This window comes from Copadichromis virginalis, linkage group LG1, assembly GCF_057382275.1.
Source record: "Copadichromis virginalis isolate Kocher_CV1m ecotype Utaka linkage group LG1, C_Virginalis_male_GT1.1, whole genome shotgun sequence".
Lineage (NCBI taxonomy): Eukaryota > Metazoa > Chordata > Actinopteri > Cichliformes > Cichlidae > Copadichromis > Copadichromis virginalis.
The window spans coordinates 22,123,498-22,141,564 of NC_140618.1; the positions used below are offsets into that span (position 1 = coordinate 22,123,498).

The window sequence follows — 18,067 nt, forward strand, 5'->3', positions numbered from 1 at the left end:
TAATATACTTATTGGTTATAATTTCCATAATTTATATCGGTGAATTAGAAATAGACTGGAAATTAGGGCTGTAAATTATCCGCAAAGCATCCCGGTTTTGTTTTAAGGTTGGAAAAGATTCAGTGAACTAATGCTTCTTTACTGCACACGCATCAAGTGCTGTGATAAATTAATGGCAGTTTTATTATTTTATAGTGTCATTAAATTTTTACTGATCACTCTGACACAGAGAAGTAGCAAAGGACATGCAGTATCTGGGGAAGCTAGCCATCCTGCCAGAGAAAGAGAGGGAGAGACTTTGAAAGAGGGAGCCAATCAGTATATGGCCAATATTTAAAAAAACAAAACAAAACCCAAACACATATATATATGTATATATGGTTTTTAAAGTAGCAAAAACCAAACATAAATGCTACAAGGCCAGCTGAGGAAAATGTATTGAAACAACGCAAAATAAGAACAAATTGAGGCTGGTGTGAATAGACAAAGATAAAGAGAAAGGAAACAAAAGATATAACAGTACACATCATTTCCCTCCCACTCTGACCACGACCGCTGGCAAGCAACTTGTCCCTCCCTTAAATGACTTCAGCATGCAGCTCTCCTCCCCACAACTAAAATTATAGCAGTGCACTCAGAGCTGTAGTGGAGAACTGCCACCCACAATAATCTCATCTGCCCTGCCTGTGCAGTCTTTTGTCTTTAAAGTTTGGTAACACATGTATCTGTTCAGTTGCACATGGCTGGCTTGTGAGGGAACTCACAGGGAGACTGTGAGTCACAGAGGAAGATGAGAAAAAAAAGGGGGTAGATAGCAAAGTTTGTGTAACGTCTTGGGCGAGGGAGCCCAAAAGGGCCCTTGTCAGTGTTGTAAGGAAAGCTTTAATCTGGCTGGCCACAGAACATGTGCCGGAGGCCTGCTGCTCTACCCACAGGGTGTATTCTGGGCAGAGGCGGGTGGCGGACGGCCCTGTGCATTGTGCCTACTCCGCCCTATATTTAGGCAACGCATTGCCAATCCTGACACTCCTTCACTCTCTCCTTTGCAAATAGCTTTAGTCAAAAAGGCAAAGGCAAATCCAGATGGATCGGGATTGGTCAAATACACATGAAAGAAAAGTACAGCGAAAACTAACTGTGGTGCAGTTTTTGGAAGTCAGCTCGGTTTGGAGGATCGGGTTTGGCTGTGAAATGAAAACTGAATCTTCTACATAAATAAAATAAATAAGTAAGTGAAACTTTACATTTCTCACACCACAGTTAAATGAAACATTTAAGTCCCATTATGAATTCTGAGAGCAGTTACAACTGCACTTGGTGAGAACCATTAAACTAAATCTCACCACACTGGAAAGTGTATGATTGTATATGATTAAGATCTCATGATTCAAGCTTTTACAGCGACAGGACTCCCGCTTATATTTGATAATGTGCTGAACTGGCTCCAGTTATATCACACACCTGGTATGTGGCAAGCTGAAGGCAGTAGTCCTGACCACAATGCAGGGCTTTGTGTATCAAGTGTCAGTCACCACTGTGGTCTTCAGTCCTTGAGTGAAGACTCTGAGGGTCTCAGACTAAAGCCCTCAACAATCTGTCCCAGTCCTGATGCAGACAAAGACTGCACTTTAACATGGCTGCAGCTTCTCACAGCTCAGCACCTCATCTGTTTTGTATTTGTATTGTAACCAGTTGTAAGGTTATTTATAAGTCTGCAGCTTTCCAGTAGTTTTTGCTAGTTTTGAACCATTTAAATGTTAAGTACATCCAGCCATGCGGTAAACCCACAGTGCCTTTCATGCAGGCTGTTGCTCTCTTTTTACCCATAGATGTCCCTTTGCTAAGGCTAATGCAGGCAGCAGCAGAATCAACAGTAGCAGCCACAAAAGCCTGGCATCTGTTCCATAGTAGTCATACTCAACATCACACAGAGCGGAGATGGCCGGCTATTCCAGTCCTATTTGTACTGCCAGGGCATCAACCCGTTTGTTTTAAAAGGCCTTTAATTTAATTTAATTAAACCACTTAAACATCTTGTAAGCTAACCTCTTGTGTGCTTTCTGTGAGTTTCGTTTTTTTCGTGAAAAAAAAAAAGCATTTTCATTATTCAAGATCATTTTTGCTGCAGTGAAAACAAGACAAACCCACACAGTGTGACCCTTCAGTGCTAGTTTGAAATTTAGTTGAAACAGTTTATTTACTTCTACATGTCTACTATGAACATTTTCTGATCATGTTATTACATTACACATGTGGTTGGAAGGAAAATGTCGCAATACTGGGTCATTCTCAATTCAGCCCGCGTGCGCTGAAACATAAATTGTGTATCAATCTGAGTGCTGCGAAACATTTCTAACACGGTTTTCAGTTCCTATTTTCTTTGCCGCACCGCTGAGGTAATTTGTGGTGACAACATGTACTTTTACGAATTTCCAATTCTTGATGAACCAGAAATGTTCGATGTTAAGTTGGGCTTAAATCTCCAGCCTTATCAAACCTGTTCAGGTTACCAACAGCAGGATATTTCAAACTGCGGCTCTACCAAAACGCCTTTCACATCCAGACAACACATCAAGACTTGTTGGACACTCTGGCCATCATGGTCCTACTGCAACAATACCATAGACTATAAATGGTCCTTTGTAGCCTATTCTTTTCCTCATCCTTTGTTGAATGTGCCTTGTGGTGACTACAGCATCACAGGTCTTAGCCACCAGGGCCAGCAGCATTTCTAATCAACTGTAGCCAGCCAGAAATGCACTATGTTAGATGACAACTGTAGAAAATAATGGAGCCACCATCGCCAAATGACCCTACCAAGATGGACTCTTGATGTCTTTCTGGGGAAGAGGCAGGAGAGCAAAAGACTTGACCTGGGACAGGAGCCCGCAGACACACACACCATGCACAGGCGCATTTTATCCCGAGTCATACATTATTTTTTATTCTTTTGACTGAGCTGAACAATTGGACAAAGCATTAATGTAAGCAATCTTCACAATAGCACTTGCTGGCTACAGCCAGTGTCTGGGAGCGGAGCATAATCTAATTTGGATGGGCAAACCCTTGTATGCCAAGGATTTACATTGCAGCCAAAATGCCTTGGTTTGCAATTTCCAAGACAGCAGTCGAAAAGGAGCAGAAAATTGCTTCCAGGGCTGCAAACCAGACAAGATTATATTCAAAGTCTTTGTGAGGGCTTTGCCTGAATAGAGTCCTGGCATCACACACACACACACACACACACACACACACACACACACACACACACACACACACACACACACACACACACACGGGGGGGAACAGTATAACCACTATAACCAATAGGTTAGGAGTCTGGATTTTGTTGGAGCACCAGTGTAAGCTCATTTGAATATTTACAGGCTGAGCTTTGGGAAACGGGAAATGGACAATTGTAGTCATCAATACTGAGGAGAGGAGAGTTGTGGGGCAGAAAGGGCAGTTCGATAGGTTAATGCACTGACCTTTCCCCTTTTGATTCCGGTTAGGGACATGTCAGCAGAGGAATATATTTTATCTGACACCTCCAGAACATCACATACTACAGTTTATTGGAACTCAAGCAAAAGAGGTTGATGCTCCTATTTTAGAGATTTGTTTATGCACCACTTGTGAAAAAACTGCAGATTTAGTCACATGATCAAACAGTATGTAGTACACTGCTTGTGTGTGTGTGCACATAATAGATGAAATGTATAAAATGACTTTTGTCACATAGTCATGAATGACTAAGGCTGAACATTCAATTAACACTCTTTCTTCTTAATAGGAATTCCTCTGCTCATTAACAGGCAGTTTGCAGTTTCCAGACAATTACACTATTGATTGTACACTTGGCCAGTTTTTAAATGTATTGAATTCCACTTGGATTTTTTTTGTCTTTATTTAATGTGGCTAATTACATAAAAACGAAAACTCTTTTATCACTTCGTTATGTAGATGTATGCAGTATATGTCACAATGGGGCGATACAAGCCTACTATTGAAAACTTTTTTGAAATATTTAGCTTTCTACATCTCTCATGTGTTAATTCAGCTTGAACATTTGATATGAATGATTTGAAATGATTGCTCTGTCCTGCTGAGTCAGTGGAAATGTATTAGCAGGCGGTACCTCAGGTCAAAAATGCATCCATGCAACATCTGAGTAAAAACATATACACGCAGATGCTTCTTATGGTTCATATGACCCTGAAAAACAGCATGTCCACTTGAAGCTATGGTGCATTATAGAGGGGAAAAATTCAAATGGTTACAAATGGATTTGGTTGTAGTGTATATGACTGCAGGCATACTGGTGCATTCTAGGTAAAAGCTTCCACTGTGTGAGGAAGAGATGGTAAATAATGGAACAAAGTAATTGCCTCTGCAGACAATAATACCTATAGATAAATATTTTAAAAAGGCAAATTGCAGAAGGGTTGTAAAAGGTTTTATTGTACTGATGGGATATAGTAAAAACAGACAAATAAAAAGACAAGCAGGAAAATCTGCTCCTGTAAAACATGAATATTTCACATGTCCTCAGGTTAAAGCCTTGTATACCGTAGAACAGAGTCTGATCTACACAGTGTTCTCCTAGGTCAATGGCCAGGAAGGGAGAGTGAGAAAGAGAGAGCTAGAGTCATGGTGATAAAGGTTTGGGAGGAATGCATTGTACTGTTCAGATACACTTTATATGAAAAGATGAATTGATCCATCTCTAAGCAGCACTTAGACCCACTCCTCTGCCCGGTCATTACAGTGGGATAAATCAATATTTAATATCCCCCTCTAACAGCCACACTGAATGATCTTAACCTCTCCTTAATCCCATTTATGTTACCTTTCCAGAATCTTCTTCATGTAAGCTCTCACTTTGATAAACTTCCAAACAAGAGACTGGGAGGGGGGTTATTAAAGACCACGCCATATTTATGTCAGGTGAGGTGCTTTCTTAAAATATTAATATTCTGAAACTGACCAAAGTGAAAGCTTTTATCTCGGCTATTCGAACCATTCTAGTCTGCTGGCTTGTTGTATCAGCAAAAGACCCGCTCGGCTTCTCTCTCATTTCACTGCTGAATTACAACTGACTGTTCTTTATTACAGCCAAAGGATGAAGATGATGGGGGCAATTCTTTTAGCTGACTTGATAAAGCCTGCATCTAATTTTACACCATCCTAATAGGACCAGTGTCACTGAAACTAAGAGGTGACAATATCTCACTATGATTTGCGTAGGAGGCAGTCCAAGGGTGTGCTCAGTTAAGGTGCCGTTTAACAGGACTGATATGTCACAAAAAGAGGTGGGTATCATAGTTTTTTCAAAGGCATGCATGGGTCTAAATAGCCACAATACTGCGATCCAACTGTTCTAAATAGTACTTTATTGCCTTTCATACATTCTAGTATTGAATACTATACATTCACTTTGTTACTGCCATAAACAAGTAAGTGCTGAAAAATACAGACAAAAGGTGTTTTGGTGAGGAATGAGTCATTATTTCAAGCAAAAAGAAAGGATCTCTACAATCTCAGATTATTGCTCTAAAACTGGCTGATCACAAGCTGAGTGCAAAGTTGAAAGAAAAGAAAAAAAACCTTAAACCGACTAAAAAGAAAGTAAAAACATTTTATGCTCTACATACCACACGGACAGTGTAGCTGTAGGTGTGTGCAGTCTGTTGATTAAGCCATTGTTCTGCTCTTTTCTTGTCATGCCAGAATTAACTGCTTGGCTGACCACAGGTTCACCTCAGTTGTGACGCAGGGAGGCGGCTCCTGTGACTGAGGATGACTAAAGGGTACTTGAACACTCGTGCTTGAAGCGTGATGTGTCACAATGTAACTAAAATAATAAAATAAAAGCTCACAAATCTTTTGTGGAAGGCGGCACACCTGTTCGTCTCTTAAATTAAGTCACATCTATTTGAGTTTTTTGTTGGGGAATTACGAGATTGATCAGTTCAGTTAGTTTCTTATCTTTGTTCATGCTTCTGTGCTTCCTCTCCATCGCCTCGATGGGCTGCATCGGTTTATTTGCCTCACTTCAGTAAGAGCATAGTTGATTGCCACCTGCATAGACAGTGATATCTTCCAAACACCAAATTAGACGGAAATCAAAATAGATATTCATTGACTTTTTTACATATACATTGACCTAGTTGAGGCTGTTGGTTGAAAGTGTCAGGTGCTGAAATATTAATGAGCATCGCTCCCAGTTTCTGCCTGCTCCTCACAGCCAACTGGCAACATGGCATCAAGCTGAAGAGAGGAGGACAGCTTTTTTCTTTCCTTGATTGACTCATCGATTGAAGATATTTTTAAAGGGAATCCCTGGGAGTGTGTGCTCCTGGTACAAAGCAACCCCATCCCGTGTCAGGGGACGGAGAGGGCTGCAAGTCGGCTTTAATTGGGCAGAGACTTCAGAGTCTTCTTAACCCACACCGGGCAGTGCCATGGCCTGTCATGGCCCTCACACCAACACCGGCAACGCACAAGCTTCTAAACACGCACACACAAACATATTCATGCTAATTTGAGTAAACATACATGAACACACTAAACTATGCCAGCTGTTATCATTACGACCTCCCTGGACTTGGATTAAAGAAAATGATTAGTCTTAAGAATTAATGCTGTAGCAAAATCGGCATGTTCCACTTTCTTGCATAGTTTCTTTCCTCTGCTACTTGCAGGGAGAGCAAACAGTCTTGTGGTCAGCTACTAACATTTTTTCCTTTTTAGAGAAGTCCTGCAATAGAGAGGACCTGATTCAGGGATTAAAAAAAAAGAGAAAGATGAAATGGAACTTGTTCTAACCTTGTCAGCTCTGCAGTTGTTGAGGCCCACTGAAGTGAGGGCAGACAGCTTTGCCTCCATGCCCTGCTGGTGATGTTGCAGCTGTTCCCTCTGGATCTGCTCCCTCATTTTCCGAGCTTCCTGGATGGCCTTCATCACTGTGTCCTGGTCCCCGAACAACGCGGTAGAGTTTAGGCTGGACAGAATATCTGCATGCACACAGAGCAGAGTGAAATTAGCACGTCATGCTGAAAAAAGAAAAGAAAAACAACCAAAATGCATCCGTACAAACGTTTTCTACTCTGGTCTCTCTGGATGTGAGTGTATAGCGTAGGTGTATGTTTGAACAGAGTAAATCTGTGTTTGTCAAGTGGAAACACTTTGACGTCTTACCCAGAGAAGATCCCCGGCCCAGACCTCCAAGTGGGCTGGGGGTACCCCCCTTGCTCATGAAGCTGTTAGGGCTGCTTTTACTGCCGGGGAACAGATTTTGTGTCGGGGACGTAGGAGACTTGATCAGTTCTGTCGTCTTTGGCCGAGCAGACAGGTTGAGGGGCTGTGTTCCCTCCTCCTACAGCAGAAGAGATAGGAGTATGAAAGAAGACAGATGTTAATGGGTGCCCCCACCTCCTCCGTTTGGAGGAGCTCCGGGTTTCCAGACAGCACAGCTCTCCTCTGTTTCTGGTTAATTACAGAATCCCTATTGTGACCTACACCTCCTCCCTGATTCCTCCCTCATTTTGCTTTTTCCCCTCTCCTCTCTTCTCGTCTTCCCCTCTCCTACCATCCCCTCTCATCCATCCTTTCTTAGGAGCTGCGCCACTGTGAGCTTCCTCACAGTTGCCCAGCGCCTTTGTTCACACTAATTAAAGCAGATTCTGTCTCTCTGTACATCTTCATCTGTTCTCCCTCTCCTCCTCCCTGCTCTCTGTGTCTGCACTCTGGTTCGAAGAATAAATAATGACCAGATAACAGCGGTGCCAATGATCAAAGACAGCTGTTCCATTCATCAGATGTCGACTTACATTATCTACTTCATTAACTTGTTTTCTAATTTCATTCCTCATTTGTGCATACTTGGTTTTATCGTAAGCTTTGATATGCCTATTCCTAAAAAATATGATGTGCAGTGTGGTTCTGAGATGAGGTCAGGGAGCACAGATTTTCTTGGTGCTGTATTTTTGTGCTGGTTGTGGCCTTGAAGACCAGTTACTGATATAAGATGACAAATGCATTTTATACAGGACATTTGAGAACAAAAATGCTTTATCTACGGGTACCCGAAGAGGCCAGGTATTTAATAATGACATATTAAAGTACTCGCACTTTTTATGCTCTATGTATAATTTGAATAAAAATATTATTTATACAGTTAAATATTTGATTATGACTAACAAACTGCTCTGTAAGCTAAAACTGGGCAAAAACCATGAAACAATGTGTATATTAGATTCTCTTAAATACAATCAAATGCTGAATGATTGTAAATGGGAATAATTCAAAGATGCCACAAGAAAAATGTCACACCGCTCAAGATAAGTCGCATGGATGTACACATCAGTTTTTAAAATCAGATTAGGGCTCATGCTGTCATTAACAGTATTTTTCAAAGCCCAAGTGTCTCCTTGTCCAAACATATGGCTCTACCATAGACTGCCCCAAGGCCTTGTTATTGCTGTGCCAATAACAGTTTGTCATGCAGTGAAGCTGAAAACAGACAAACAAAACTGAAGGCAATCCGATTCCACTGGACTGTGGATGGGGATGGGATGATGCCAGTATACGTTTGCCATCCATTTATTTATGAATAATTCATGTCATCTGAAGTCCTTAATTTTGGCATAATTGGTAATATTTGGACTAGAATTAGCCTTGTATTAACATTGCCCTACTTGACATCCATATACTTGAGCCAGATTGATGGATATTCCTGGAGGCAGAGGACCTGAATGGGTGTGTGTTTTTGGCTGTGTGTGAGCGCAAGCACACGAACAAAAAGCTGGAGTGCTTTCCTACTATTTGAAGGCATGATTTATGGTTTTTCTCCATTGTGATATTATTAAACTAAACTACTTCAAATGGGCGTATGTTTCTGATTATGGCCTTAATGAGCGGGAATGATGTATGCGGCCTTTCCTTTGCATGGAGGTCTGGTGGAGCCGTGCCATACAGCAGCAGAAAGCACATCCTAGTTTGTTTACAAGGGAAAAAAATTGTCAGTCCTACTCAGTAGTTGTATAGCACCGTGGTAAGAGATTTATTCCATTTTAGTTACAAAAAAAGAAAAGCCTTTTCATTGTGAAAAAGAAAGAAAAAAAAACACGTGTTCCACAAATTACTGGCTTGAAGCTGCCACAGCTATAGCAACCATTTCCACAGAGTTCTGGTTAAGAGAGAGAGGGCCTTGTTAAAGCCCCAGAGATTGATGGTCTGTTAGAGGTTGGGCTCACCAACGGCCGGGTGTAATACTGAAGTACTGAACATTGTAGATGCTAGTTTACTCAGACAACACCAAATAGGCTAGGCTAGGTCAAGTACCACTCAAGGCCTGGGTTGGTGGGTGGGCTGGTTGAAGTAGTCGAGGGTTGTACCTTGACTTGAGTGATGGGGCTGGAGGAACTCTTGTCATTCTTCAGAGATGACGGAGAAATGGGCCCACTAGCCGTGAGTGGCTGGGGGAGTGGAGGCATCTTGGCTCCGGGAGAGACCTGCATGCTGGCAAGCTGGGCAGCATACAGTTGCTGTAGAGAGGTGGAGAAACCCGCAAGGCGTTAACATCCAAATCCAGCAAACATTCAAAGTTTTATATTCTGTCTTTTCCTCTCCCTAGAACTCTCTCTGCTTCTCTGTCTGCCTTCATCTCCCCTCTCTCTTTTACGTCTTTCCTCTCTTTCCATGAGGCTGGCAGAGAACCTCCATCAAAGGTCTTAACTGTATTTCAAAGGCTGAACCCAGAGAGAGACAGCAGTCTTAAAAACCACACAGAGATGGCTTTCATTCAAATACTTGGAGCCCCTATTTTCCACTCATCACAGAGAAAAGTTTGCCGAATGGATGCAAGTGTGTTAGCAAAGATCTCTCGTTTCTCTAGTTCTACACAACTTGCAATTGAAGTTTCTGGTCTGTGTTTTGTCTGTACACAGCAATGTGAGACGGCCCCGTTCCACAACCAACCGCAGTTGAATTGCCATCACAGAAAATGTTAAAAACACACATTATAAAAGATTAGAAATCTTTACAGAGAACACTGATGCAATCACTTTATATTTCTTGGTGTTCATTCAGTAAGGTTTTCAGCTGCTGGTGACATTATTACCCAAGAGCATGGTGCAAATGGTAAAACATTGCCTCAGATAGAGTTGAACTTTGAAGGCTCAATTTAAGAGGTTGATAATGTGGCAAATATTTGAACTGGTGGTTAAATACACTGATATTAGGGATTGGATGCATAAAAAGGCAGCGTGAGTCAAATGCATCACATTTTGGAGGGTAATTTATAAGTTATGGCTCGGTATCTTAAAATCAACTTGTCTATTTTTATCTCTTGATTTGATATCAAAATTTATAATATTTAACTGTAAATCAAATGATCATTTTCATGCCTTTTCTGTGTGTCTGCAGATCCAGCACTCCCACTGGAGGCTTCTTTCAGTTGGAGGTGTGTTTTGATTGGCCACCAGGTAAGTGATGAAATTGGGTTTTGTCTCCTGCTGCAAATGGCAGGGGTCTGTAAAATAGAGCTACTGTCTGAGAAAATGTGTTACTCCACGTAGCCTTAGCCCTCACTTCATCAGACAAATAGCAGCCCTTAACTCCCCTGCTGCCTTGCTATCCTCAGACTAGCTAAACCTTATGGTTTGTTGTGTTATGCAGTCAGACGGTGCTGTCAGAGAGAATCTAATTTCGCTTCCACTGGCCAATCAACAAACCTTGTCTCATTTCCTGGTTTGCTTGGCCGAACACAGAACACATTTGTCTGGATGAGAAAAGGCAACCCGGCCCTGTTGTCCTCACCTTTGGCAGTTTAAATGAAGACTTAGACCAAATAAAGCACTTTATGTCCATGCACATATCTGCAGATATAAACACATATGTGCTCCTGTAAGAAACTTTATCGCTGCCACATAAGCGGCAGTACAAAAGGTCCATTCTTCCAGGGGACCTAGGGATAACAACAGCACATGGGCAGCGGAAATGACAGACTGATTATGTTCCCACAATGATAGCACTGCCTCCACCTTCCCTCACAAACAGTCTTTTGTCTCGGAAAGGATCGGACACAGGAGTGGGCCTAACTCTATTTTCTTCTCATCTGAGCTAGACTTAGTTAATGTCACTGTTAAGGGCACTCTTTGTGTCGGCGTATGTGTATCTGTGTGAGGTGAGGTGAGGTGAGATGGATGGTGGGGTTAGCGACAGAGAGAGAAAGAAATAGTGGACAGAAAGAACATATTCTCAATTCACTGCCTATCACTCTAGGCTACATGCAAGCCTAAGTCGAAGAGTCTGTTGGACAGATGTTTGCTAACAGGCCTGTCGATGGGCATGCCCCTGACCTTGTGTGGGAAGAATTTTATTGTCCCGGAAAAAGAACATAATTAGACTTTGCCTCAAATTGCACACAGTCAGGATGCTAGTACTGATTAGCAGGTCAATGCCACAGGGTGAGAAGCAACGGCTACTCTTAAGCCCGAGCAGGAACCCTCCATGAACCAAAGAACAATAAATACAATCAAGGGGAAAGTCAAATCTGTTAAGTTGCTATACAGTGTACAAGAAGAAACTGGAAAAATGTCAGTGTTCAGTGAGTATTTTTCAGTATTAAGTCTGGTAGGGTTTATAGATGTTTTTGGCTTTGTATTTCAATTGGAGACAACAATCACTCCGGTGTCAGAAAGTTGACGTATCCTGCCAAAGCTGGTCTCCCTGAGCTGAACACATCTGCCTGTTTCCCTCAGTTGACGCTCTCACATCTAATAACCCCTTCTTCACAACTGCTTGCCAGGTGGCGTAGAGAGAGGTTCATGGTAATGAGGGTCAAGCTGAAAGTCAGTGTTCCAACACTGGAGTACAGAGGGAGCAGTCAAACCTTTTAAAAATATCAGGACCCTCAATATTCTTAACACTTTTTATTTCCATGAAAAACAAGCAGCACGCTGAGCTACAGTTTGCAAATGTAAACATCAAAATGAATATGTTAGCTAATGGGATTACAATCAGGGGTTTTTAGGAACTGGCAAGAGATAAATATTCTATTTTATGTTCTCTATGAAAAACATGCCAGTCCCATTAAAAGTGTACATGTATGGCAATCACAATACAAAATAATATAAAAAGTAAAACAAAAACAGGACATATAAATCAGAAGGCAAACACATAACCTAATATCCTTCGTCTGACCCCATCATTCCTCATTTCCCAGTAGAGCAGAGCAGATCTCAGCAAGCATAGATTCAAAGTGAGCACAACACGCCCTAGGTCAGCTTGTTAGCCTCTGGTAATTAAAAACGAGCCCTCTGGAGGCAGCAGAGGTTAAACGGGGAGGTTCACTTTTCTGCCTGTGACATTAAACTGAGATTACACACTCTGCTGATGATGTTAGACATCTCAAAAGTATGATATGCAATCAGGGCGGGCAGCCCTGTATTTGTTTAGTGAAATAACAAAGCTGATAGCTCAGTACACAATATAATCAATTATGGAGTGAATGTTTTTCCTGCTGGAAACACAGGAGTGTAAGCCTTGTCTTTTAATGAGAAATTGATGAAAAACAAATGTGCGTCTTTCTTTTTTCTTTTTTTAAAGAAAGACATGAGTTGTAGCGTGGCAATATGTGGTGGAAAATATAGTGGCAGATATTTGTCAGATTCTTTGCTGCCAGCAATGACGGTGCATTGCACATTTCCAACTGTGGCTTTTGAATATATTAAATAGGGAAACTGCTTTTAAGCCATTGCAATTTTATATACCAGCATCTTCTTTTACATTGTCTAAACACTGTCTAATAGCCACGGTTTCCTAAACACACTCTCATCTCTTTGTGTGCGAGTGCGTCTCTATGTCAATGTCTCATTCACCTCTGTCTGGCCTGGGCACTGAGCACTGGACTGGATATGAGGGCATTAACTGTGCTTCAGTGCACCACACCATTTAAAAGGCAGCACAGCGCCAGCCCAGTTTGCCACAAGGCTTGTACAGGCTCATTGCCCAGGGCGACCATGCAGCCTTGACCCAGGCTAAGCCCAGATGTCAAGAGTGGAGGAAGGCGTCCTGGTGCACTGTGCCGATGCTTTCCAGTATGGCTCAACATCTGTCTCATCTGCTGGCACCCAACCTGCTCTGCTCTCACCCCTCCTTCCCTCCCACTGCCTTTCTCGGATTCTCTATCACACAACTACTGAGTAGACAGTCCAGTCCTTCTCTCAGTTTCTAACTTGTATATATGCACACAATCGCAGACTGTCTTGTGTAGGCGTGAGTGTGGATACTCCACGCCCAGGGGCCCCAGAGCCAACCCTCCCATTCACTGCTGCTCACTGCATTATCAACTCTATCTGTCCATCTGTCCCTCTGTTCACCACTGCCTCTATCCAGCTGCTCACCTAGCCTTCCTATTAGCCAGCCTTCCACACACACTCCAGCATTGCTGCACTGCTCTGGGTTACCTTCAAAGACCAAGCTCCTTTGCTCATAAACACAAAAACAGCTGCTCTCTACAGTATGTCTGTTCTCTACCCCCTCTCCTCCTCTCTCCCTCTCTTTCAAAGTCAAAAGTGCTTCACTTGTTAATGATAGAAGCCATTTCTTCACATCTGTACTACACAAGCATTTACATCCAAACAAAAGATAATGCGGGGTTTGCTGCTCTCCCACTTTCTTCCTGTTTGTACCTGATTGTGTAACACTCTTTCTTATCGCACCAGTCATCTAAGCCTGTGAGTACTCCTTTAGATGTGTCTGTCGGCTCGAGATCTGGTCCGGGTTGTTGCTAAGCATATGGGCTTCTTTTCATCTTTACAGTGGGAGCATGAGCTGAGGCTGGGCCCAGGTTTATCGTGGCCCTGGAGAGATGCCGTTGCAAATGCGGCAAAAGTCTTATTTCTAGCAGCTCCGCTTCCTTTAATGTAAAGCATGAGGATGTCATGCGCCAGGACAATTCATAGGGGAAAAAAAGCCAAGAGAAACACAAAAAATAGCATGGGGTAATTGAAAGAGAAATACTTAAACTAAGACACTTTGTGGTGGTTTAAGAGGTTTAAGAATGAGACAGCAGGAGAGAGAAAATGGACCTTTGACTGAGTAAACGCAGAGGGTTTCTTTTTTATTTTGTCCAGCGGTGACACTACATACAGAGAACCCAGATGTTTTGTCTTCTACAGTAATGCTTTCTGTAAAACGGCTTGAACTCCAAAGTCTGCTTCCAGTGGTAAAAACAGGGCTTTCTCGAAGGTTTTTCAACTGTTCAGCGGTTCATGAAGACGGGCGATATGCATTAGGGTCACATTTTCCTTAAGTAAATAGTTTTTTTCAGTTGGCAAGGAATAATGTACAAACAGCAAATTAAATGCTATCCCAAATAGAAAATTCTTTTGTGGAATTAGGGAAATTCCCTTCTTGTATCTTCACTCAATTGAATATAGTAGGTGTCCGGAGAGATTGGGTTACAATCTCAGCACAATTTCCTCTGTTAGGTGAGACATGTCAGTTGTAATCAGTGAGGGACAGGCAGGGATGGAGCCATTGTTTCCTGCTGGTCCTAGGCTCATCCCGCCTCTGTGTGGGCACTAATGAAGAGGGGCATGTCGCGCTGGGATAGTTTACCCGTCTCCTCTCCTGTGAGTTGCGGACCAGAGCCAATCTGTCAGGAAAACATTGAGTGAAATTGCCCTGTGGTACAGCAATGCCTGGTGACAGCCACTTGCAGACTGCCAGCCACCAGAGTGATGCTACCACCCTGTATTGACAAGCAAATTACAGTCTCCCAACACTCAAACGCATCCTGCAAGATTCATTTACATCCATCAGCTCGAAGCCTTTGTTACCTTGTTGGGTTTTCTTCTCTTGGCGAGAAAGGGCGGGGAATGGGGGAAGATCCCAGACTGTTATGACAGAGAAGATTGTGAAGAGGCTTCGTGGCCAACATTAAGACTGACGGAGCGGCTAGCCTCTTTGGCTGGATGGCTGATCACATTACCTCTGCAGCATTGTGGGAATTAATTCTACCAATAAGATAATTTTTTAAGGTTCATATATTGCACAGTCGAAATCGAGTAAATTGGTGAAAATTATACCTTGCCATTCAGCTGACAGGAAGAGATATTTTAATTGAGGGGGGCAGCCTATTCAACCATATGTGTGTGGGATGTTGTATCTGCGTGTGTTCATGTGACCGCGTGCACAATGAAGATAAACAATAGGTTTGGGGGTGGGAATTAGAACATTTCAGGACAATTTAATGAAGTTAATGGAGAATTGCGCTGGATGATTTATAAACTTTCAAAAATATCAAGTGGCGCTGGTATTAAGATGGCATTCATTTCAAGAGAAAGTGTGTTTCCTTTCTACACATTGGTCCCTTCTGTCACAAACAGGCATTTATTTAAGGACACTTTTCAGTAGTTTAATTTCGATGAAGGAAGTTGCTGGTGGTATTATTGGTTTGAAAAGAGAGGAAACAACTCCAACTTAATTCCATGACTGGGTTGAGATGATGGTTTTAATCATACCAGGCTCCCAGCGCTTTGTAGAGGAAGTGGTGGCAGTCACATGGTTTGTTGATCCCAGCTATGCAGAAAAGGGCATGTTTGATTAGCCTTACTGTTTTAAGGGGAATCTCTATGCAGGGTAAATAGCAGCCAGCAGGCGGAATATGTGACAGGCTGACAGACTTCAATTAATGGAAAATGCACCTCTTTTTGTTTACTGTGTTCTGTAAAGGTCAGCCAAGTCATGGTCTTGGAGGCACTGTTTTTGCCCATTCCCAGGGTTAGATACATAGTCAGAATTAATGACTCTAGACCCGTCTCCCGTTCTTACCCCAACCTTCAGATATACGACTGTTTCATCTGACCTCATACACCCCTATAAATAGGCTGAGTATGCCTGTCTGAACTGACACTCCTTTCCAATAAACTTCACTATGACACACAAAGCCACGCATATGTACTCCAGAAAGATATTCAGAAAAGCAGCTTCCATCTTTTACACTCACAGACACGCATCCTCAAACATGAACAGACTCATTTAACACCTTACATGCTTCTGATAGCTCTTCTCCTGGATGCATAATGACGCACGGCTCTTCAGAGCCAGCTGCGTGCATTGTTCGAACTTGCCAAGGCTCGTTAACACTGACAGTGGTAGCTTCTGAAGGACAAATGCCACATATATCAGTGTGCAAAGAGTCTCCCCTTAGTCTTGAGCTTAGCTTTTCACTCGTGGTTTACTTCTTTCTGCTGTTTAGCATCACATTCTGTAGCTGTAAAATAACTTACTGGTGTTGTTGATAAAGCAGCAGTGGCCACTTAACCATATGCTGGGTAGGATACTTTTATATTCTTTGTTTGCTGCTTTTGTTTCCAAAGAACTACAACTAAGATTTCCAGACAGAAATTCTACAATTACTCAGAACTACTAAGAAAAATCATAATTAGAGAAGCAACAATCAGCAATGTTCAGATTTCCATTGGTTTTGTTTTTTTTAATGGAAATAAAAATCAGTGAAAAGTTGGGGGGGGGGGGGAAGTAATTATTTAAAATTTCTCATTAGCTATTTATATTTATTACTATTTATAATAGCGATAAGTTGAATAATAGAACACAGATAATTATCTACATTAAACATTATGGCCTCAGGTTAAGCCCTGACCTAGGTTTAGCTCTTAAACGCTGAGTGAGAGAAGTCCTGGAGCAGCCCGTAGGGCTCACAGCCTCTCTCAACATTTCTCGTTGCTCGAATCCTCTTCTCACACATTTTTTTATTAGACTAATTTTAATAATTTTCTTAGCTGTTTTCTACAAAGAGATAAACTGTAAATAGCACAGTCGTTTTCTAGATGAAAGCATTAGGAAAGAGATTTTTTTTGCAGCCTGTTGTCTTCCGATAAATTCACTGGTGGGTGATTAATGCAACCAAAGTGATTTTCATTCTCTCTAATAACTATTATCTTCCTAACTCTCTGGCTGAGCTGGTGGGGATGAAACCTCTATCATATGGGATGAATTACATACGTAAGGTGATAAGCGAGCGTGAGCTTGGGGCCTCCAGGATTATTTAGTGTGCGCCTCATTACTTAGTGTACAGCTGCTTAGCCATCCTTTCTGCCCTGAGCTTGGCGAGCGTCGCTAACATTCTTTGTCATAGTACTGTACATACCTGAAGCTGGAGGGGGCTGAGTCCTGACGCTGCTGCAGCTGCCACTGAGGATGGAATGAACTGCACCGGGTAGTTATCACCTGTCAGAGACAGAAAGAAAGAGACAACAATGCATACAGGTTCAGACAATGAGCCGGCCCACAGCGACCAGGCAAGTGCCAACACGGATTCTGGGCCCTCCACTACTTTTGCCACAGAAATGTGGTGAACAGCAACGAACGCTCGGCTTCAAGCCCAAACATCTGCATTAACAAAAAGCCTACGGGGGTTTAACAAGAGCAGAATTACTTACGAAAGTTCCACACCATTCCCTTTTTACTCCACCTGTGCACTACAAATCCCCTGACAACAGTAAATAAGACACTGTTAAACAAGGTGGGGATTCTTTAAAGGTGTGCTTGAGTGTGCGTGTGTTTGTGTTCTGATTAGATGCTAAATATCTCCCTTGGTATTCAGTTAGTGCTTTTGTAAAAGACCAGTATGTTCTCTCAGGCAATTCATACAGCTGTAGACTTGTCTGGTTATTGTTCAGTGCCACATTGTTTGTTTCTGAGTGATAGCTTTGGCAACAGAGTGGAAGCACTTGTATGCAAACTGGTTAGAACAAGTGTGCTGTCACAATAACACTGGTTAAAAAAAACCACATTCTTATCTCATATGCCACTGTGATCAAGCAAGGAGGAAATAATCTCCAAATAGCAGCAGTATTCATTACTGTTGGCCCACCATCAGCACATTTGTTACACAGGGATATAAAAATGGCTGCAGCGTGAGTGATATCCATAGGGTTGCAGAAGCCTTTACACGGTCAACCTTGTGTGTTGAGACGGAGAGAACATCCCCAGTGAGACTGGGCAGCACAGCATTCATAGACGGGAGAGGTAG

The 18,067-nt window shown here is 42.3% G+C and overlaps 1 protein-coding gene across 5 annotated transcripts in view; it reads right to left on the bottom strand.

The window, feature by feature from the left end:
• sox6 (SRY-box transcription factor 6) overlaps positions 1 to 18,067 on the bottom strand; it is a 131,535-nt gene that overhangs the window by 16,264 nt on the left and 97,204 nt on the right. For all 5 annotated transcript variants that reach the window (XM_085454795.1, XM_085454805.1, XM_085454822.1 and 2 more), the window contains 4 exons: positions 17,183 to 17,262; positions 9,399 to 9,548; positions 7,201 to 7,378; positions 6,829 to 7,016 (listed from right to left, as the gene is read on the bottom strand). In XM_085454795.1, the coding sequence (XP_085310921.1) occupies positions 6,829 to 7,016; positions 7,201 to 7,378; positions 9,399 to 9,548; positions 17,183 to 17,262 (596 nt within the window). The remainder of the gene's footprint in view (positions 1 to 6,828; positions 7,017 to 7,200; positions 7,379 to 9,398; positions 9,549 to 17,182; positions 17,263 to 18,067) is intronic.